Genomic DNA, 24,228 nt, shown 5'->3' on the forward strand with positions numbered 1-24,228 from the left:
GCAGCCCCCTCAAGTGGCAAGAGTACCCCAAGGTGTAGAGTCATGAGAGCATGGCAGAGTAACAGCAAGAACTTTAAGGTGCATGGGTATGACAGCAATGCTGAGTAGAAGAAAAATTCCTAAGGTGAAAGATAAAGGGATTAGCAGCAATACAGAGTGGCATTGGAGATGTCTTTCTTCTTGTGGAAGCACATGCCACTTGTCATTTAGTACAAGAGAATGATCTGTCGTTAATAGAATTTTTATGACATGAGCTTTTATTTCATTCCCTATTTGAACTTGATTTTGCTGCTGGATGGAATTTTGGGTTTCTTGTGAAATTTGCTTTCTGATTAAAAATATGGTCACAATCAGAACATGATAATTATCTCTCATCAGTGTAGCTTTCCTGATAATTTGTGAGGTTTGTTTTATTAAGATATCTTTTCCAATATTACGAATCTGCACACAGTCTCTGTGTGCATTAGTTCTCTGTTCCTTCTAAAACTTTTACCACATTCAGAACACGTAAACCGTCTCTCCCCTGTATGCTTTTTGTTCTACCTGTATTCCTTCACTCTTCCTCCCCCACCTCGAATCCCAGCTTACTCCCCCCATTTCCAGGTTCAACCCCTCCCTTGGCCAAATGCTCAGTTTTCTCCCTGCCCTGTGCCCCCTGACTGCACTCAATGCCCTGCACAGTTTACTTCCTGTCCATGTCCTCTTCCTCAGTGCCTTGCCCAGTTTGTTTACTGCCTTGTGCCTCCCTCCTACAATGCCCTACCCTGTTTGTTCTTCCCTGCGCTATGCCCCCTCCCTCAGCTCAAATGCCCTGTCTAATTTTTTCCCTGCCCCATGCCCCTTCCCTCAACTCAAATGCCCTGCTCAGTTTGTTTCCTGCCCCATGTCCCCTCACCTCAGTACAATATTTTTCCCAGTTAATTTGCTCCTTGCAACATGCCCCTTTCCACCCTCCCACCCTCAGCTCAATAACCAGTTTGTTCAGGTTACCTTTTCCAGCTCCAGCCTCCAAATAGGATGACTGCACACATTGTCCTCTGCTCAGCACCTCTCTTCTGCTTTGCTGCCTTCCTCCTCTTTGCTGCGATCCCTCAGTCCCATGCAGACTGAAATGTGCTTCCTGCTGACCATATCCTCCCAGCCTGGAAGTTTCAGCTGTTGCATCTATGTGCCTGCCCTCTATCCTTTCCCCTTTCCACCCCTGCCCCTGCAAAAAATGCCTGCACGCTAGTAAATCCCTTGCAGTAGACTTTCCATGTCGCTGGAGCAACAGATGCCATTCTGTATCGTTCCATCTCGCCCCGTGATTCCCCCCCCCCCCCCCCCATCTCCAGCCCCAGAATCAATTTTTTAGCGTACGTGTGCTCGTCAGCTCCTTGCCGCTCCACACGATCACTTACCAGCTGACAAGGGGAAAAAAGAATATCTGACTGCTGCAGCTACGGAGCCGCTGCTCTCCTAAGTGTGTTGCCCTGTGCATGCACACCCTGTTGCACCGGACCTGGGTGCTCATGACCTGAATTGGCCTCTGTTGGAAAAAGGGTACTGGGCCTGATGGACCCTCTGTCTGGCATGTTCTTATGTTCTAATCAGATGTTTGTGACGCATCCAAAATTCTTCCTGCATTTCACAGAGCAGCTGCCAGGCTTTCACGCTTCTATGGAAATGCCCTGCTATTTTCCTATTCCTTTCTATCAGTTCCCGAAGGAATACATTCTTGGGGTCCCTGGACCCCAGCTCCAGGGCATCCTTCATTGCCAGGTGCAGTGAGTGATACCCTGAAAGCCCCCATCTTCTATTGCCTTTACCATATTTATACCACTGTCTGTCACAAACAAACCTATGTTTAGTATCCTGGCTCTCCGGTCTAGCTGCCAACCTTTGAGTATCTCTCTTGTGTCTGACAGAGCTATTGCATGAGGTATGGAGGCTATACATGAACTAGGTGTGCAGCAAAGCCCATCTGCACCCTGATGTGCCATCCCTGCTAGAGCTGCTGCCTGCCCTTGCCTCAGCCAAGTCCCACCAGTGTGCCCTCAGTGAGAGATTAAGTGTGGATAGCATTCGTGCTGGTCCAGATATCACTAGATAATGTTCTGACCAACACCAACCGTGGAGAACACATATCACCTATCCTCCATAACTTACACTGGCTCCCAGTGTACTATCGTATCCTTCACAAATCACTCACTCTAATTCACAAATACATCTACAATTACTTATATCTGGACCTGGTATTCCCTCTCAATCTTCAAATTTCCAACAGGCCGACTAGAGAAGCATATAAAGGAACTCTACAGGCCCCTCCCACAAAAGCAACTCGCCTCACCTCGACCAAAGATCGTTCATTTTCGACAGCAGGCCCAGCCATCTGGAACAATATCCCTTCCGACCTCAGAATGGAACCCTGCCTCTCAACATTCAAAAAAAACCAAGACTTGGCTCTTCCGCCAAGCCTTCTCAGATCCCCCTGATACACATTAGCCGAGGTTTTTTTATGGATCACCATACCTCCTTGAAGTTTCCAATAAGATCCTCCCCTGACTCACCAATCGTTTATACTTGTTTTCTGCGTTCCTAGGCCTTTTCTCTTCTAGCAGTCTATGCCTCCGAGTTTTATTTTCCTTGTTGAATGTAACTTTGTTTTTTCTTGTTTTATACTATTGTCTTTGGTTCAGTCCCCCAGTTCGATGTAAACCGATCTGATATGGTCTTTTAACCATGAAGGTCGGTATAGAAAAGTGTTAAATAAATAAATAAATAAATAAAGCAAGCTATTCCCTTTGGCCTTAGCCAGCTGCGCCTGCATGCAACTACAGCACTTTTTGTATAGGCTGGGGATGACCTTCCTACTAAATGTAGTCCTGGTATTATGTAATTGGGGGCTAACACCTGCAGCAGACATTTTAAACCCATGCTCTCTGGAACTTGCAGGGGCTGCACATCAAGGGCAATCATTTCCCTGATGCTTCTTGTTACTACTTTTATGCTGCCTTCCTCTTGCCCCAGGACAGTGCTACAGGACACCACCCCATTTCCTCCATGGTGGGTTGCTGCTTTGGATGCATGTTAGGGGGATGCTGGCCTGACACCTGACTGAAGACAAGAAGGAGGGATATTTTCTTTGGTGGTGAATTAGCTGCCCCTTTAAATAGCATGGGAGGGATCTGAGAACATCAGCAAGCATAGGAAAGTTAATGATACCTCTTAAGATGTAGTTAACATTCCTAGACTTAGCATGGATCACAAGCTTTCTATTGCATTTTCTGGAAAATAGTGGTATAGATGTAAATAAATTAATAAGATTAACAAGCTGCTTTGCATCCATTTGCATGCATTTCCTCGAAAAGGGTTATATTTATATGCAATATAAGTAAGGCTCACAAAAGCATTCCCGACAATATATATTAGCATGGTTTTAAAACATGTTGCCGCATTACCACAACCTAGCAAATAGGCCACTTATTTTACTAGAAAAAAATTACTATGCAGAGAAACTAAATCATTGAAACAGTGTTTGTGATGCCCATCAAGGAACCATTTCATGTCCAGGGGAATTATATATATTCAGCTTATAATATATACAAAAGTTAGAAAGTAAGTATTAGCCCAATTGCTTGGTGTTAGGATTAAACACTGCAACTCAGGCAGGCAAACTTAAGATATCTTCTCCAGTGTAGTATGAGTGACCATGTGCTGAATGTGTGCCTGCAAAAGAGGATATGATAAGCTTCAGCCTAGATGGCCATTCTGAATTCCCGAGAATAATAAATAAAAAACTAACTGACAAAGTAAATCCAGGTTCAACAAAACTTAACATTTGTCATTTTTTGAAATAAAGATTAGCTTGTTTAAAAACAAATTATTACTCGATAAAGCATTAAATGTGACATGGACAGATATTTTCTGGAATAAACAGATGCTGCTGGAAATGTCTGACTGCCTTCTTAGGATAAAAGTGTCAGTTTGTTTCTATAAAGAGCAGTCATTCAGTTTTGGAGGGAAATGAGTTATCCTGACAGAACAGCTGAGTCTAACCTTAAGAAGAAGGGAATTGGGAAGCTGGGAGGGCAAGGGGTGCTATTTCCTTCTGACATGACCTTTCTTGTTGAGACTCTTGCACACATAATATGCAGAGACTGCATGGCAACCGCATCAAAAGTAGCAAAATCTGCCTTGTGTTCTCTCTGTTTTAGGCAATGCTGGGCAGAGGGAATGGTGAATCTTCAAGAAAGAAGGATGATGAGGAAGCTCACTCCAGGCACAGGCTGATCCCAGTTGGGAGAAAGATATATGAGTTTTATAATGCACCCATTGTTAAATTCTGGTTCTACACTGTAAGTTACTTGCATACCTTACTAATAACATACACAGGCATATGTTTTTAAGGTAAACAATGTCCTGCATAGTGTTAGAAAATTGCAACTGTATTATTTTTTTCTCCTTAACATAATCTCTTTAGATTCTTGCTGCTGAATTACTTGTTCACTAACATGTACTAGCCTGGATGGAGCAGTCACTGACAGATTCCTATTCGTACAGGACCGGAAATCTTTCTTCCAGTTAAACTTAGATCTAGTTACTTTTTGAGTTGATGTTCAGTGTAAAAGTGCTTGTGTTATATCTTGTAAAAAAAAATAAAAGCAAAAAATAATAATGGGGTACACAGCTACAGTGTGCATTACAGATAGATAAGGCTGCTTGTACTACCCATTGGCTGACATACAATAAGGCAGCAGAAGAAGCATATAAAGGTTTGTTTGTTGGTTGTTTTTTTTTGTTTATATCTGAGTCTGAAGATTTGCCTAGAGAATTATTTCTTATTATTAGAGGTCTTTCCAAGGATAATGGCTCAGTCTCTGTTAGTACCCCATCTAAAACTCGCTGCAATTAATTTGCTAAAGTTTTTGCTGACAAAATAGCTATTATCCGAAACGAGCTTGATTATAAAACTAAAGAGGAGCCAAGAGAGCTGAGGATGCAATCAGATCGTAATCAACGAAACTCAGCTGGCTGAGTTAGAAACTCCTCTGTGAGCTCAGAAGGACAACCTGTGCTTTAGATCCATGCATGGCATATATGTTAAAAAGTCAGTTAGGCCTGCCGTCCTGTAAAAAAAAGTAATTACTCGACCAGCTCTCAAATAAATCTGTATCCTGATGACCTAGCCCATTTTGAATATTTTGCTTTTAGGCAAGTTAATGGGGAAAGTTGTACTTAATTAGTTGCAGGCCTTCTTAGCCCAGAGCAATTTGGATTTCATAGTGGCAACAGTATGCAAAATGCTTCAGTTTCCTTGGTCGATTATTTTCGCCAGTCTGCCAACCAAGAGCAAATCCTCTCTTTTGCTTTGCTTTGAATTATTGACTGCATTCAACAATACAAAACCATGCTGTCTTCCTTTCCCATTTAGAGAGGCACAGCATAGATGACATAGTTCTAGAGTGGTGTAGGTCTTTTATAGAAGAATGGCTGCAAGTATTAACTATGGAGGATATTTCTTCCCAGTCTTGATCCTTGAGTTGTCAGCGCCACAAGTATCTTGCCTCTCGAATGCCTTGTTTAATGTTTGTTATCCCTAGGTCAGTTTATAATTGAGTGTAATATTAAACAGCATTGTTATCCTGATGTAAACATAGGCTTTATGTAAATGTAAGAAGTAACCTGATGAGGATGAGGACCAGTAAACTGAAATTAAATGCAGAAAAAACTGTAGGGTTATGGGTAGGAAATCATGAGAAAATTGTTCTGAATATTGCTTTGGAACCACATATTGCAGCAGGCAGCGTTTTTTTTAATCTACATAAACTCAAACACTCTCACCTGCTATTTGACAATGCTGTCCTATCAATAGCTATTCGGGCCTTTATTGTTTCCCGTATTGATTACCGTAATTCATTGTATGTTGGCTTCCCTAAGAAGCCACTATGAAAATGACAGTTAATCCAGAATTCCACAGACATTAAACTGTGAGAGAGACTATCTTCAGTTTTAAGAAGGCAATATTCAAAGAGTTTTCCCACATAAAACCTAGTTTACACAAGTAATTCTGCTTTTTGAAAATTATCTGGAAGGAGGGTATTGTCAGGGAAAAGTACATGTGAAACATGATGTTGCCCATACTTTTCCCTGGACCAGCAAATGGCATTCTGGGAAGGGGGAGGAGGTGGAATTAGGGCAGGGAAACCATTTATGCGTGCAATTTGTGATTTTTGCAGATATGCATATACAGTAAATGTACACTTGGTAAGTTAGCAGGAGTAACTTCCTGCATGTATGTCTGTATGTGTACCAGCAGTAACTGTGAATTTTCAAAGCAGACATATATGCATAAATCCACTTTCAAATATTTACACCTGCAGACTTTAGCCCTTACATGGGCTACTGAAAATGACCCTTTAAGAGAATTTCATCAGCTTTCAGTGTATTATTGTACAAGGTTCTAACACTTGTTTGTTAAAGCCATGAAAGGTTCTGAACCTTCCTTTCTGAAAGAAAGAGTGCTAGAATATGCCTTGTATGTTTATGCGTGTGTATGTTAGAATTAGCCTCTGTCCAAATTTTTAAAAATCCCCCCATTCCCCCCCCCCCCCCCCCATTTCTGTTATAAAGAGGTCACTTTTCAAAGGGATCTAGCCAGTTTGGACAAAGCCTTTGAAAATTTGCAGGTCTGAGCAGCTAAATGTAGCCACCTAAGCTTCACTAAAGCTACTCAAAATCTCAGCAGGCCTGGAGGTGTGGTTAGGGTAGGCCAAAAAAGTTAGGTGGCTAACACTGATCTTCAACACCAGCCCCCTAGTTTCACTCTGCAAATCTAGGTGCTGCAATGGCAGGCCTACATTTGGCCACCCACAATTTTTGTCTCTGACACCAATAATAAAAATTGTGGGCACCCTGAAGGATTCTCCCTCCCTCCCAGTCACAAATAAAGCTCAAATGTGCAGTGCCACATCTTCCTCCTTTCTGCCTTGGTCATCCCTCCCAATCCACCATCCCCAATAATTAAATAAATGCCAAAAAGGCTCCTGGCCATCCCCTATCCACTTTGACACCCCAAAATCTTCAAGCTGAGAGGCAGCACAGGCTTCCTGCCCTGCCAGCATCCAGCTCTGGCAGTAAGGCTGGGGGCCAGGAGGATAGTAAGCCTGTCCTGACTCCTAGCTTGGCTCTGGAACTTGGGGTGGATTCAGGATGGGTGGGGAACATGGAGGTCGGGAGGAGACCCTGTGCCCCTTCAACATTGTTTTTTTTTTATAATTTCGGAAGGGGAGATCCATCATCACACATTTAGGCATTATTTTTGGCGGAAAGGTAAGAGGATTAACAGAGGGAGCTATTGCCCCCAGTCCCGTCCCCCCCCCCACCCCCAACTCCACACACCAACACACACACAAACTTTTAAATTCAGGGAAGGAGGGGATTCCTGCAGTGGGGGACAGAGTGGCAGCCCCCTGCAAAATGCCATGGATGCCATGGAAGAGGATCCTGCAAGGGATTATTGGGCTCAGGCATAACTTTTTTGTTGAAGGTAGTAAGAGGAGAGAAAGCAGAAGAGAGTGGATCCAGGATAACAATTTGAGGAATATTTGGTGAATATTCTCCAAACACACACTCACACTATTCCCCCCTGATGCAGGGGGGAAAAAGGGGCAGTACTGGGAGATGGAGCAGAATAGCACCAGTGCCATCCCACCAAAGTAGCTCAGGGGTATTTAGTTTTAGCTCTGTAGAAAAGGAAATGTCTATGGGGAACGTTTTTCAGACTGTTCACCTAGGACTTTGCACCATATTTTCAAAGGGAGAGTGCATGTACGTTTTCCCTTTTGAAAATTGCCAATACCTGCAAAGTACACACTGACTTTTGCACCTGCTTTACCCATGGATAAAATGTCTACTGAAAATAACATGCATAGATTTGAAAAATAAAATCTATGTGCAATACTTTCTGATCCACACACACACATACTCCCAAAGGGAATGTTGTGCATACTTTTAGCCAACCTGAGGGAGGATCATTCTCAGCCAGGTCAATTTATCTGTCTAAATTACTATTTACTGAGATAAATTGGGTTGGAAAATTGCCCTTTAAATGATTAAAAAATATATCAATGTTTACATATCTATTTTTCCCCCTACAGATGGCCTATATTGGGTATCTAATGCTGTTCAACTACATTGTGTTAGTGAAGATGGAACGCTGGCCTTCTTCCCAGGAGTGGATCGTAATCTCTTATATCTTTACTCTAGGAATAGAGAAAATGAGAGAGGTAATTACTGCATTGGGAGAACCAGCAATATAAATTAACTACACAATAGACATTGGTCAAGGGAAGATTTATTTATATTAATGTAATAACAATTTGGGCCACTGGGCATGACCAGTGATCTGGAGTTTGTTTCCCAGTATTTTTATATTTGAATTAAAGTCAAAAGGCTCCAGGCAGGAGAGGGTGGTACAAAAGGTCAAATGCTAAATCCCTTGGCCTCTCTGCCTTCATGTTGGTTAGGATACATAAAGAACCAACTGGAGACCAAGGTTAGCTCATGCTGGTCCCAGTCTTGGCAATTGCCCTAACTGACAGCTCAGGAGAGCTTTGGATCCTTGGTGTAGTGAAATACCTAAGCAGCTGAAGCTGGGCGTAGCACTGGTAAAAGCAGAGTGGCGGGAGAAGAATGTTAGCCGTTATGACAGGTCTCTGGGAGGACAGAAAATGCCACAGAAAGTGTGAGAGCTGGTGATGGCTTCAAGGGTCACAGAGTGCTCTACAGAGTCTGTAATGTTAGTCTAATTAAAAAGGTGTAGTGACTCCTTGGGTCTCCATCAGATGACCCTAGATCCCTGCCCTGGAGTTGTCAGCTAAGAGGGAGATAGCATCCCTACAAGCACCTCCTGCTGAGGATGGCTGAGGGGGAAGAATCCCAAACCAGAAGGTGGGGGGGGGGGGTTAGCCTAGGGTAGTATGTATCAAAGTAGAGTATCGTTTGAAAGAGTAAGGTGCGCCTTGGTGTGCTCTCCCAGTTGTAGACCTCCAACCTAGAGCAGGAAGGGGAGAGACACTGCATTGTCAGTTCCTGGATTGAAGAGAGAAAGATTTTGCTGTTTTCTTGGGGGGGGGGGTGTTGTATTTTTTAACCTGATCTTTCTGGGAGGTTGTTTCCCCAGGTCAGGAGGGAGCTGCATACAGTTTTTCCCCCAGCAAGAAGAGGTTGCAGTGACCATGCATGTGAAGGAGAAATGTGCTTGTTGATGTTTTTTGTTTTTTTTTTAATCTGAAAGGAAAGGGAGATATTTTCTCTGCCACCCATCCTTACTCAGAGCTGAAAGTTAAGAACTGTTTACAGCAAAAGGTGTTTCCTTCAGGAAGGTCTGCCTGCAATTAGATGAGAAAGCCAAGGGAGTGGAGAGGAGAAAAGAACATCTGGAGACCCCAATGGAGTTTCCACCCCTGGGACACAGTATACAGACAGGGTGGCGATTGGGAGTACATTGTGACCTTGGGTACTGAGGGAAAAGGGGACATCCACCACTAAAATACCCCAGCCAACGTGGGACGTTTGTCTTTCCACCCCATGGTGGGTAATCAAGTTCCAAGTCCCTGCCCTGAGGGAAACATGCAGAGAAGTAGAAACACTAAAAACCTATACTCCTATATGGCTAACAAACCTGGATGTACCAGGACACTTTATTATTTGTTCCAATTCATTCTTTTGAAATTAACCACAGTAAATTTGTATTTGAACACCCAGCCAGTGAGTCCATCCTGTTTTATAAGCATGCCTACCCCAAAGAGCTATAGTATTCTACGCACCTAGAAGTTCATTCCAGCCTTGGGCCTTGAACGTTATCCTTCCCCCTAACAGAAAGAACCCACCCCTTGGGACAAGAAGAAGGGAAAAAAGACTGAGGATGTAGCCCCAGGATATACGTTCATCTCCCTTTTGGACACATGCTTTCCATGAAAAAAGGGTTACACTAGTTTAAGCCCTGGGCTGGAAGGATTCTTTACTTTGCACCCAGGGGCACATAGAAAGAAAATGTAGAGATGGACCTTTCTGCACAACTCTTTTCAGTCTCTATTCACTCCTTCTCCCTACCGGAGAGCTTTCATCTGAGGCCATGAGTTCCAATTTGTGGGGACAAACAATAGCTCTTATGCCCAGTTCCTTTTTGCAGTTATGCCCTGTTTCTGTCAATTACTTCACAGCATAAATAACTATACAGTCTCAACATCCAGTAAACACACAGGAGAAGGATGGTGCTTTCCTTCTTCTTTACTGATAGTTTGGTCAGATGATGGAATAATATTTGCACTTCTTGCATTCGACCGATTGGCAGTAAATAAATAATAAGATAGCAGATAGAAAGAATAAACTTGTGACTCCACTTCTTGGTAAAGTCTCATCTTCTAGAGGAAGCTTTATATTTACACAGAATTACTCCTTGCATCCAGTTCCTTTAATTCCTCAGATTATGCAGATTAAAGTTAGTTTAATCTTCCTTCACGTCTTGTCTCTTCCCACTAGAGGTGGTTAGAATATGTTCACAGTCCCGGTATTTAATCAGAACTCAGTCCCAGGGTTAATTCTCTTCCAGAAATCCTCTTTTAAATACTTTAATTCCTTATGCAGCACCCAAAGGGTACTTCACTCTCCCTATTGATTTCTTTTACTCCTTTGTCAGCGCCTGGTTGGCACTTTTCGCCCCTTTATACTTTACCATGCTTTTCTCCACCTCTTAGGCAGCACTAGGTGGTAGGGATGTGCATTCGTTTCATCCGTTTCCTATACAAGCATGTAATATGAAACGTATGAAACATATGAAACGAATGCACATCTAATTGACATGTAATGGGAAACGTATAAAACGAATGAAACGAATGCACATCCCTACTAGGTGGGCTCTTCTCACACCCTTAAATGACTGCCTCTAATAGCGACACAGTTTTTGTTACCTTTACTTCCCCTAGCAGTGCGCTTTACTGGGATCTCATTAATTAGATGCTCTTGGTAACTCTTCTGTATCTTTTGGTTGCAAGAATTCCCTCTTCCAAAGGTTTGGTATACTGACTTCCAGGTACCTTGCATTATCAGTTCCAAGTAGACAAAATATTACTTGAAACCAAAAGGTTAAAAAAAGTCAAGCAAGAAGCAGGAAGGGTGGAATAAAACATCTATGCCTCTATCATAAGAGATAACTTAAAAACAGTTAATGCACAAATGTTCTTCCTCTGCAGCAGATCACTGCACTGTGTTTGCTTGTTAGGAGACATAGCACAAGCAAGGTCTTCCTTAACCCCGATCCAGTCTTGAATATAGGGACCACCCAATCCACTGCAACAAAGGGGGCTGGGCTCTCGTAGGGAAATATAAAAAAAATTGGCTTAAAGGGTCCAAACAATCTTTAAAGTCAGGTAGATGAGTCAATGGGAGGCCGACCCCCAAATGGGAACTTCCTTACTCCTTTCCCATAAAGTGGAAGACAAAACTAGGAGACAGGAAGCTCCAACAAAATCCAAACTAAAATCCACGCGGATAGCAGGTGCTTTGGAGTGATAAACAGCTAGAACACACCATTTGAATGTTCCCACATGGGGGAGCAAAACCCAAACCTCGCTCACTTATTTATGCACAGATCCTCCTCAGTAATTTTACTGCACTCCATTTGGTTAGGGAAACCAAGGGTTTCATACATTCCCCCTCCCCCTCAGTTTTTTCAAATTTTGGACAATAATAATAATAAAAATAGTCACAAATTTACTGTACAAACAATATTATATTGTAATATACACAGGTATGGAGAGCATAACAATCCATTTCTATTATGACTAGACTTCTCCAATTATGATAGGCTCTATACCTGGTATAGGCCCTCTATTGCATGAATACATCTACAAATAATACATTTTGAATCTTTAATTATGCATAATCAGTTTGAATAACAAGAGTGCAATAACAGGCTGCTGGCACTAACTTTTAAAAGGAGATAGGGCAGCTTTTAAACTAGAACAAGGGGGAAAGCCTACAGTCGCTCAGCAGTGTATGGTTTGGAGGGAGGTATCTTCGAAGGATACTAATAAGGCAGGAGAGTCAGGGCATCCCAACAGAGAGGTTCCAATAAAAGCAAAAGTAGACCATGTGTCTATAAGTAAAGAATCACCTGAGCTAAAGGATTCTGAATTATCCATATCAACTGAAAAGAAGGTTGTTAATACAAACAAAAAACACACTTTGAAATGTATGATTGCCAATGCTAGAAGTCTAAGAAGTAAGATGGGAGAGTGAGAGTGTATAGCAGCAAATGATGAGACTGACATAATTGGCATCTCAGGAGGATAACCAATGGGACAGTGCTATACCGGGGTACAAATTATATTGCAATGATACGGAGGATCAACTTGATGGGGGTGTGGCACTTTATGTCCAGGAGGATATATAGAGTCCAACAGGATAAAGATCATACAAGAGACTAAATGCACAGTAGAATCTTTAAGGGTAGAAATTCCAAGTGTGTTGGATAAGAGAATAGTGATAGGAGTATACTACCATCCACCTTGCCAGAATGATGAGACAGGCGATGAAATACTGAGAGAAATCAGAGAAGCTAACCACTTTGGCAGTTCAGTAATAATGGGAGATTTCAATTACCCCAATATTGGCTGGGTAAATGTAACATCAGGACATACTAGAAACGTAAAATTCCTGGATGGAATAAACGACGCTTCATGGAACAATTAGTTCAGGAACCAACAAAAGAGGGAGCTATTTTAGATCTAATTCTTAGTGGATTGCAGGATTTGGTGAGAGAGGTAATGGTGGTGGGGCCACTTGGCAATAGAGATCCTAACATGACAGATTTAAACTAATGACTAGAAGGAGGAAAATATATAAATCTACAGCTCTTACACTAAATTTTCAAAAGAGAAACTTTAAAAAAATGAGGAAAATAGTTTAAAAAAAAACTGAAAGGTGCAGCTGCAAAGGTTAAAAGTGTACAACAGGTATGGAAATTGTTTAAAAATACAATCTTAGAAGCGCAGTCCAAATGTATTCCATGCATTTAGAAAGGTGGAAGGAAGGCAAAATGATTACCAGCATAGTTAAAAGGTTAAGTGAAAGAGGCTATTTTAGCTTAAAAAAAAGTGTCCTTCAAAAATTGGAAGAAAGATCCATCAGAAGAAAATAAGGAAAAAGCATAAGCTTTGTCAAGTTAAGTGTAAAACATTGATAAGACAGGCTAAGAGAGAATTTGAAATGAAGTTGGCTGTAGAGGCAAAAACTCATAATAAAAACTTTTTAAAATATATCCAAAACAGGAAACCTGTGAGGAATTCAGTTGCATGTTTAACCCCTTGGTCAGATGATTGAGAGGTTAAAGGGGCTCTTAGGGAAGATATTTAAGGCCATTGCAGAAAGACTAAATGAATTCTTTGCTTCTGTGTTTACTAATGAGGATGTTGGGGAGATACCGGTTCCGGAGATGGTTTCAAGGGTGATAAGTCAAATGAATTGAACCAAATCACTGTGAACCTGGAAGATGTAGAAGGCCAGATTGACAAATTAATGAATAGCAGATATCCTGGACCCGATGGTATGCAACCCAGGGTTCTGAAGGATATCAAAAATGAAGTTTCAGATCTATTAGTTAAAATTTGTAACCTATCATTAAAATCATCCATTGTACCTGAAGACTGGAGGGTGGCCAATGTAACCCCAATATTTAAAAGGTTCATGACAATAAGTCCCATTAATAAAGTAAATATTATCCAGTCCAATGGCTGTAAACACCGTAAGAGTAACTTTTGGTCTCCTCTATGCAGGACTTTAGCTGATTCTTCAGATTCATTAATCTTCAGTGGTCACCTTTATGCAGAACCTGTAACAAAGTAGAAGAGAACACACTCAAACCAAGCTGTGCAATAATCATGATGTTAGATTGGAATTTGGACTTAAGTTCCAGAGCTTAAATTAGGTACATGCAAAAACCAGGAACTATGTTTAACTTTAGCCTGAGGTAGAATGTTGTACTTGGCAGCAGGTTCCTTGCCTCCAGTGCCAGGCTAGCTAGTAGACACCCCAGAAGTCAAGGGGATGGTCTTCCAGTATGGTGGCGGGCAAGCTTGTAATGACATCACATATTGCACCTGATCCAGTGATTGGTTAGCCCTGGTAATAGCATTCATGATGGCATCTACTTTTTTTAATCTCCCCTGGCACATAGAGGAAAATATGGCCATATAATGTCCAGCCACTTCAGGATCCAGTAACCCTGGAAAATACGGCAACCCTCAGATAGAGCAATTCTTCTCTACAGGGATTGGATCGGGATAGTCCTGGCAGACCTCACATACCCAGCGCATCACTGACATCCCTTCCTCATAGCCAAGCTTCAACTGTCCAGCACAAGTGGGAAATTCTGGATGAATAGTGGGCACCACTTTTTCATTTTCAACATTATTACTAACCACACTGTTCAGCTTCTCATCATCAGAATCAGCAGAAACACATTGGAAAACATCCCTTGAATACCAGCCTCCTCATCAGAAACAGCTTGATCTCTACGATAGCCCATGATGCAGGGGTGATAATAACAAGGGTATTTCTTTTCTGTATCAACAGAAGGATCACTCTCTGCCACTTCTTTAGCCCAAGAATCCAAAATGACATGCACAAGTCAGGTATCAGTACTTGTGTTGCATCCTGGCTGTGAAAATAATGGGGAGGGCATGATGATTCACGTCTCCTAGGCCTCAACCATAGATTGCTCATGCGCAAGTCCACAGATTCCTTCTTTTCTACCGAGCTTTTTTCCTCCGAGCTTTGGCTAGTTCCCTCATGGGGGCTAGGGGTGTCCTCAACCATGGTTAATGTGACAGTGACATCCTTCAGTACCACTCCAGATCCCATGGCCACTCAATTAACTGGGAAAACATACTGTACCCAGGGCTGATGAAGCTGTTCTTCTGAAGTTGCAGGCTTCTTTGGTTCTGCCATAGCAGTAATTCTCTGCAGCAAGATGACAATGCTCAGGGGTGGCATCCATTGACAACGGCACTCCAGATGGTGTTTTGTTCTGCATTCACTGACTTTGCAGTCCCATTCTGGGAAATGCAGTCACTCTGGTGCCCTTGGTTGATCTCAGATGAAATTGCGATCCTGTTGCAGGAATCATGAAGTCAGTCGCAGCAGTCTCTAGTGATCCTGTGTTTTAAAGTACAAATTTGAAAAAATGTTTTGTTGAAGCAGCAAGTGCTCAGCATGGCGAGAACTCATGACTCTCTCTCCTGCGTCTGCACTGAGACTGGCTCCTCATACCTTTCAGGAGTTCATGGCACTGCATCACTACTGTGCTCAGCATGATGAAATGGTACTCCTCAGGGCCTCTTCTTATTGGCTTGAGAGCACTGATACCAAGAGCAGCTCCTCTGACATGCACAATACAGTTCTTCTCATGCAAGTTTCATGTGCTTAGCAAGGGGCAGATTTCTGGTAAAGATCGGCCCGGGGATTTTCCGCCCAGGCCGGCCCAAGAGATACCCCGTGATCTGCCAAGCGCGGCTCTGTCACGGCCGTGCTCGGCAGACCACGTGACCAGAGCGACCGGCCCACCGGGGGATGTCCGATTCCCTGATAGGCCAATCCACCCCTGTGCTTAGTTCTTGCAAGATGCCCCAATGGCGGGAATGTTGGCCATCTTTAAGCAATGTCACAGTTTATAAAACACAATAGTTTCACTCTCAAAAGTGGAAAAAAATAGTTCACTCTCAAAAGTGGAAAAAAATAGTCACAAATATCATAAAACACAGTCTTTTCACTTCAGGGCTTTTGTAAACTTGCAAAAAAGGGTCCATGTTCATGAGTGACTTTAAAGTAAGTAACCAGATAGGTAGGTTACGCTAGGTGTAAACAGGATCCCCTTTCCCCAAAATTCTCGTACCTGAGATCCAAGAGAGACCAGGTCTTCAAAACCCCAGTCAGTGTCCTGTGTCCCAAGGGTGAACAAACCAGGGGTCTGTCTTCAAAGATCTTTCTCTTCTCTCTCTCATTCGTAATCTCCGACTGCTACTGTGGACCTCTCTTGGGGAAGATCTTTTGCTGGAAAACTGGGCTTGTTCTGACCCACCTTCAGGGTGAGGAAAGGTTGTATAAAAACTTCCTCACCAAACTTAAATGGAAAATAAACCAAAATCCACAAAATCTCCTTCCAAGGTGATAATTCACTACTGCTCCTCCACTGACAGTGAGGGAGGCACAACAGATCTTGCCCCTGGCCTCCAGATACAGGTAATGACCCTCTCCAGACAGGACCAGAATCTCACCCAGGATACAACAAAAAACTCCCAAACTTGTAAAACAATCTCTTCACTAACTGGAGGCAGACCCTGACAGACCAGAAGTGCACTGCAAAAAATCCTATCAATAAATGGTTAGACCTGGAGACCCAAACTTAAACCTAGAGTAAAAAATAGCTCCTCACTCTTAAATCTCCAACTCAAACTGACCACATACTACTCTCTCCTAACTCCACCTTATGCCTCAGGAGCTTACCACTTCAGCAAGCCTCAGGAGAGGTGCTGTTTTCAATGGTACACTCTTCTCCTACTTGCTAACCCCAAGACTTGGATCTAGGGCCATCTAGTGGAGACTTAGAGGATCTCTCTCTCTCTCTCCTCAGACCCATCCCAAAAAATATGAAGGGCCAATGGCAGGGGGACGACTCAAAAAATGCAATAAACCCCCTAATAGTTGAAAGACAGGGACAATATTAGTGGCAGAGGCGATGCCCTGATAAAGAAGGAAGACAGATTTAAATCCATATTCCAAAAGAGCACTTCAGTGATGGCGAGAAAAAAGAACATTTTCCTTGGTTGGCATTTAGAGAAAACTGCCCAGCTGAGGAAGGTCCTGCAGAGTTGCTGACTGAAAAAAAGGAATCAGCCAGAGGCTCATCTGAGTTGAGATGTAGGAGATATTCTAGAGAGAAGGAAGGTGATCTGAATTCAGAACAGTTACCAGCAGACAGCATTTTGCCAATGTGAATACTGAGTTATTTTTTATGCTTTTGACTTCATTTTCTGAGCTATTTTGATGCATTGGACACCAGCATACCCCATGGATTTTGTTTGCAGAAAGGACCTGCCATGACCCATGACCCTCCCAGTTAGCCCTGTGCTTGTGTCCAGATTGGAGCAGCAGCTGCATTAATTTAATGTTTATTTCACTTCAGTAAAGTAGCCCCCCTATTGTTGACTGACTGTATTATTACAGAGCCTTGTAATTGGGCATGGAAAAGGAGGGTGCCGGAGGGAACTAAGTGAGGGTCTTAATAAATGTATACTCTTCTAGCCAAGCTGATGGAGTACCAAGGAGGAAAACAAAAGATACTGTCCTGGATAAGGAGAAATCTTGCAGGTGGTCAAACTCTGTTGCTGGCAACTGCATCCTTAGCATTGTGGACAAACATAACTGGATGGCCTTTTTATGCCATGATTTACTATGAGGTCAGTTTTCATAGGATTTGATGCCTTTGAGAGTTAGGCTCCTAAATGTAAGCTCCTTGTTTTACTAGGCTTCTAAATGTAAAATCCTAAAAAGTGGGTGGCTGTAGGGGAAGAGTTAGAACAGGGAAAATAAATTAGGTGCTGAGCTTTGAATATTTTTGCCATTCATCCATTTAAATTTTATCCAGATAAAACATGGATAATATGCTCAATAGAAATGTGCTTCTCCCCTCCTGGTAGAGGTTCCCAGAAACATGCTTAAACAAATTTAAAGGATTTGTTTTATTAATTTGGAATTTAAAAAAAAATCCTCCCAGAATAGTTAAAAGATCATTCTATTCCCCCGTCCCCTGGCAACGAAAAACAGAGAAGTACAGAGTCCTGAACACTGAATTGTATTACAAAGCATGCCTTTTAAAAACAGTGGTTGAATGGTTTATCCTTCTCAGCTAACAAATTTTGAATGAAAATCAAGCAACATTTTGTTTCAGAGCACCCTTTGCATACTTTATTATTATTTGTATTCATTTGTATAGCACCACAAGTCTTACACAGCTTTGTACAGATACAGATAAGAGACAGGCCCTGCTCTAAGGAGCCTACAATCCAGTCAAGATGCAAGGACAAAACAAATCAGAGATTCTGAGAACTCTGTTTCCATAGAAAAATTGATGATGATATACATTTTGGTGGTGGTGTGGATGTGCGCAGAGAAAGAAGAAGAGGAGCAGCAGGACCCCAATGTTGCAGGTCAAGGTGACTGAGAAGATGGTACTGTCATTTGCAGTGATCAAAAAAAGAGGGAAAAGGAGACGAGGCTTTGCGAGGGGAAAAATAAAAAGTTTTGTTTTGGCCATTAATTTTTAAGATGACGATGGGGGCGTTCAGGCAGCAATCTCGAACAAGCGGGCTGAGATCTGCAGTTATTTTCTTGGTGCACGCTCTGGTGCAGAGACCGATCTGGACGTCTTCAGCAGAAAGATGGCTCTGAAAGTTACAGCAGCGGATCAGACTACCAAGGAAAAGGATGTAAAGAGAGAAGGCAGGAGGGCATAAGACAGAGCTCTGAAGCACATCAACTGATAGCAGGATAGCAGTGGAAGAGAATCCACCAGCGAATACCCTGATGGTGCAGACTTACTTTTAAATACCCAGCCATTTGGGCATTTTTACTTAAAAAATATGGAATGGTCTTGGAGGGAGAATTGCTTTAAAACACAACATTTCCTTTCTATCCTTAGGATACAGGCTTCTTCTCATGTCAATAATCCTGCGTTTCCATCTGGAATACACATGGCAGGAAATGAGACCTGAGATTGTCAAATTAACAGCCACAAGAGGGCTCTACAGTACTACTGCATATGAATGATACACTCTGTGGAGTAATATAATGCACTATATAAAGCTATCACTGCTGCAGTTTTTTCTTTTTGTGCCTGTTGTTGATTGCTTAGCACAGGGGAGCCCACCAAGTATCCATACAGCAAACATTGTATATTTGCTATTGTCTTAGTGCAATTGGTTATAAATCATCCTCTTGCTATTAGCGCAAGCAGTTTCCCAAAATCTCCCCCCACCCCCAACACACACACACACACACACACCCTTTCCCAGTTTCTAGCATGTGCACAATTAAGCCCCAAAATGTAAACATATTTCTGGATGTAAAAAAAAAAAAAAAAGGAAATGAAAATTAGGACTTAAAACCAACAACAACAAAAAAAAGGGTAGAATGTATCAAAGTTATGCATCAGTGCAAAATTTGTTATAGACTTCTCCCTACCAAAAATCTTGGGATATTTTCCTAGAAAAATCTGGAGCAAGTTTTGCACCAGAGCAAAACTTTGATAAATTTCCACACTGTCGAGGCAATAACCAGGCGCAAGACTATGTTTAGGATGCTGACAGTGCTTACCACTTTATACCTCAGGCACAAAAACATGGCATGTCAGGGCTTGAATGAGCATATGGGCACAGAGATCTTCTTCTACTTCAGATGAATAGCAGGAAAAGGTCAATGCCGGAAAAGTAGTGATTTCTGATCTTTTATGTTCTTTACATCAGTGTGCTGTAGACTGATGAATTTCAAAGCACATACCAAGCATCTACTCTACCTTCAAAGGCATAGTCCTGATGCCTAGGGCCTTATTTAATAAAGATTTTTTTTCTTTAATCGCAGAATGGCAACATGATCTTTGTGGATAAGGCCCCCTAGTCAAATCTGTTTTCTTTTCCCGCATAGAAAGGTGGTGCCAGGATGCCTAAGGGGAAATAGCGGGAAGGTATGTCTAGGTTTCCTCTGAATCTGTGCCTTCTGCCTTTTAGATCTTGATGTCTGAGCCTGGAAAGCTTCTGCAGAAGGTGAAGGTCTGGCTCCAGGAGTACTGGAATGTTACAGACCTCATCTCCATTCTCCTCTTCTCCGTTGGGATGGTGCTTCGCCTGCAGGAACAGCCATTCAGTAGCTATGGCCGAGTCATATACTGTGTTAACATCATCTATTGGTACATCCGTCTATTGGACATCTTCGGCGTGAACAAATATTTGGGCCCATATGTTATGATGATTGGGAAGATGGTGAGAATGATTTTATTACTCTTTCTATCCCATAGGTCCACAATCCATGCATACGAAGTGTTGTATTCTGGCTATTTTGCCAATTTTATTACAAAATGGGCTATGATTGAAGTGTTGGCATTAATATTAACAATACTTTGTTTTTATAAAGTTTTCATCTAAATAGGATCCCAATACACTACAGTCATATTATTCCAGAAACATGCAAGGAGCAACCTTTAATTTAAGAGATCCAAAGCAGATCTGAAACATTTTTTGCTTCAGGTTTTTGAAAACTGTGACACTGATTTTGCTGGACTGTGGAAGTGCTTCAAATTTAAAAAAAAAAAAAAATCTGAAGAAAAGATTTCAAACTCACTTTGGATTTTTGAGTATCTTGTGAATTTTTCCCAAGTTCACTAGCCAAAATCTAACAAATTTCCCCAGCAGATCTGAGGAAAATCTGAAAATTCTATCAAGATCAAACTAGGCTGAAATCATTGCTCAATTTCAACTTCAAATTGTTTGCACTTTTCACCTTTCGGATTGCTCTCCCATCAACTTTTTCTGCATCATTGAACTGGAAGGGTGATTACTAACACCCAACACCAAGAATGAAATTATTAGGAGATGCAGTTGCTTGATTAAGGTCACACAGAGAGCCAGTGACAGAGGGGTCCTGACTCTACTGTTAATCTTACCAAGCCTCTTCAAATATCCCAGAACGTCTACAGTGTTCTGCATTTCCTAGTATCAGTTTATTTAAAGACAGTTTTTATCCCAATTAATGATGGATGACATTTTGACCCCAGCTTGGCTCTTCACATTTTTGCCTTGAACTTTATAGTAAGGGGTACATCTTAAAAAGCTTAGTTTGGACTTTATATATAAAATAAGAAGTTCTGCGCATAAGTTGATAGTTACCTAAAAATATGTACATAAGTTCGCAAGGTGCACACATAACAAAAGTGGCATTTTGGAGACATGTTATGAATATTACATGCATAACATACATTTTTAAAAATAATATGCAGAACGTCATGCTGATAACATGCAAAACTTTATGCCGTATTTTGGTAACAGGTAAAGTTACAAAAGTTATACATACACAGTAACAACCTAATTTTCAAACCCAGTTTTCTATCGGTACCATGTTGTTTGAAAATCTTGTTGTTTTGTGAGTGCTTAAAAATTACATACAGCCATCGGAAGAGACGGGCAAGATGGGTGCCCTCCTTTGGTACCAGGTTGGGGGAGCACTAGTGCGCCATCCTGTACATGTAGTGGCGGAAGTAAGCTCCCACATGGACGTGTCTTTGATGGGGACCCCATAGCTGGCTGTGACTTCAGAGGGGCTTCCTCCACACAGCAGCCTAGGATGCCACTCAGTTCAGCAATGCTCCTGTGCAGAGGTTTGTAGGTAGGCACACTTCTGAATGTTTATGCCAAAAAGTTTCAATTTGACGATAGTTTTCTTTTTATATATCAGAATATACCTATTGATTCAGATTGATACATATTATGCTGTCAAAGCTATTGATATCAGCAGAAAGTCGACTGATGGAAGCAAATACATGTTGATTCCACACCCCTCTCCCCCCCATGTGATGCCTTTCTGACTTCGCTCCAGGCTATGGGTTTTAAGCAACTAATAGATGGTCCCACACACAGAGCAGGGCACACCCTCGATCTCATCTTCACAAACAATCTCATACTCCAGACCCAGACCCAATCTCATACTCCTGCACCCCGGTACCCTGGTCTGACCATTCTCTCATCAAAGCAAGCTTCAACATAAACAAAATGGCAAGCCCTACCACAAAAGAACAACCACAACACAATCACATTTCGAAAGTCCTGCTCTATGGACGACCTCATCACGGCCCTGTTGTATTCCGCGGTCGTGGCACCCCATGACCGCGGCCCCCTACCTTAGCCGCGGCATTCCCGCGTTGCGGGAGCCCCAGGAGAGGATTCCGATCCTGGCCATCACCCTCGCATGGCCTCCCGAGCTGCCTGCTGCAGGGGAGAGCCGTCCTGCTCCCCCCTCACAGCGTCCAGCGGCGTCTCTCCTCCGCGGGACAAAATCAAAGATGGCCGCAGCTATCTTTAGGCACAAGGCCGCGCCTCCTCATTAGCCTTAAAGGGACATGATCCCTTTAACCAGGCTCAGCTGTTCCCTATGAGCTGGAGCAGAGGAAGTATAAAGGGAGACTTCCTCTGCTCATTCCTCGACTTGGCAACGTCTTTGATTGCTGTCTAGTCTGCTTGCTTCGGTGTGTTCCTTGAGCTTGGCTTCTGGTTCCTGCTTCGTCTTGATGTTCCTGATTCCTGACTTCAGATTGGCTTCGGTGATTCTCTGGTTCCTGACTTCGGATTGGCAAGCGGTGATCCTCTGGTGCATGACCTCAGACTGGTGAGCGACGACCCTCTGGCACTCGACCTAGGACCCCTTCAAGACTCCGTCTCCAAGGGCCCACCTAAGTCCCAGCGGCCCGGGTCCCTACGGGCTCCTCCTTCCAGGGCGAAGCTCCAGTTGGCCTTTGCACCATTACCCTGACCTCCCTAGGTCCACCTAAGCCCCGGCGTCGGGTCAACACGGGCTCCTCCCGGGGGGACTGCAGACCACCAGTGGTGAAGACACAGCGCTTTATTTCGTCTCTTCATCGTCTCCGTGTTCGCCTCAGTTTCCAGTGTCAAGGGTCAGCTAGTCCTGCCTCCTGTTCTGCCTCACCACCCGACGAGAGAGCCTACGGACCCTCCGAAAGGTATACCATCCTCTCGTTGGCCAAGGGTCCACAAGCCTGAACATAACAGGCCCTCACCAATGACAGCGACAAACTAGACTCGACTGATGCAGATTCTGCACTCTCGTCCTGGAACCAACTCACCAACAACATTGCCAATAATCTCTGCCCACTGCAACATAAAAAATTCAATCCTACTAATAACACCAAAAAACCATGGTACACCCCAGAGTTAAAAACCTTAAAGCACAACCTCAGAAAACAAGAAAGGACTTGGCACAAAGACCCCTCTCCCTCCCAACTCGCTAAATACAAATATCTCTTCCACTCATACCGAGCGAACATCCTCAAAACCAAATGAGATTTCCATGCTCAACGCATACATAACTTTCACTTCAACCCCAAAACCCTATTCAACTACGTCTCGGACCTTACAAAAATTTCCCCTCCACCCATACCAGGCGAACAAGCGGCAATGAAGTGCCAGGACTTAGCCCAATTCTTCCACAACAAAATTAAAAGCATTATGACTCGTTTTCCCAACACCTCATCTCATTCCAAGGCACTCAAGATACCCCCTCAAGCCTCTTTAAACTCATTCGAAAATACAGCTCCCTCTGAAATAGAATCCATCCTAAAAAAATGAAAGCCTCATCTCACCCATCTGACACCATCCCCACAAAATTCCTCCTCTCTGTTCCCAACGCCATAGCCTAACCATTAACACACATCATAAACCGATCCATCACCCTGGTCATGTCCCCTCCTCACTAAAACAGGCAATAGTTAAACCTATCTTAAAGAAACCAGAGCTCGACCCCACTGAACTGACCAACTACCGTCCCATCTCCAACCTGCCCTTCATTTCAAAAGTCCTGGAAAAAGTTGTCAACATACAACTTACTGACTACTTAGAAAACAATAACATCCTCCAACAATCACAATTTGGTTTCCGCAAATATTTCAACACAGAAACCCTCCTCCTCTCCCTCACCGACTACTTACTCAAAGGACTAGACAAAGGCCAATCATACATCCTTGCACTACTAGACATATCTGCGGCATTTGACACCATAAGTCATAAAATTCTACTGGACCGCCTCACTGAAATTGGCATATCAGGTACCCCACTTCAGTGGTTCACCTCCTACCTAAAAGACCGCCAATACAAAGTCAGAATAGAGAACCACGACTCCAATGCAATTAACCTCGCCCAAGGAGTCCCCCAAGGCTCTTCACTTTCCTCAACTCTCTTTAATATATACCTCCTGCCCCTCTGCCATCTCCTTTCCGAACTCAACCTTACGCACTTCATCTACGTAGATGACGTACAAATTGTACCGTACTATGATGGCACATGAGTAATTTGTAATCTATACCACCCATATTTCTCTTTATCATGCTCTTCTGTAAACCATTGTGATGGT

At 42.7% G+C, this 24,228-nt stretch overlaps 1 protein-coding gene across 1 annotated transcript in view; it reads left to right on the top strand.

The window, feature by feature from the left end:
- Positions 1–24,228, top strand: part of TRPM3 (transient receptor potential cation channel subfamily M member 3) — a 466,889-nt gene that overhangs the window by 376,644 nt on the left and 66,017 nt on the right. Inside the window, exons 18-20 of the mRNA XM_029615931.1 lie at positions 4,197–4,337; positions 8,139–8,267; positions 19,824–20,075. Coding sequence (XP_029471791.1) covers positions 4,197–4,337; positions 8,139–8,267; positions 19,824–20,075 — 522 coding nt within the window. The remainder of the gene's footprint in view (positions 1–4,196; positions 4,338–8,138; positions 8,268–19,823; positions 20,076–24,228) is intronic.

This window comes from Rhinatrema bivittatum, chromosome 1, assembly GCF_901001135.1.
Source record: "Rhinatrema bivittatum chromosome 1, aRhiBiv1.1, whole genome shotgun sequence".
In the NCBI taxonomy this organism is placed as follows: domain Eukaryota; kingdom Metazoa; phylum Chordata; class Amphibia; order Gymnophiona; family Rhinatrematidae; genus Rhinatrema; species Rhinatrema bivittatum.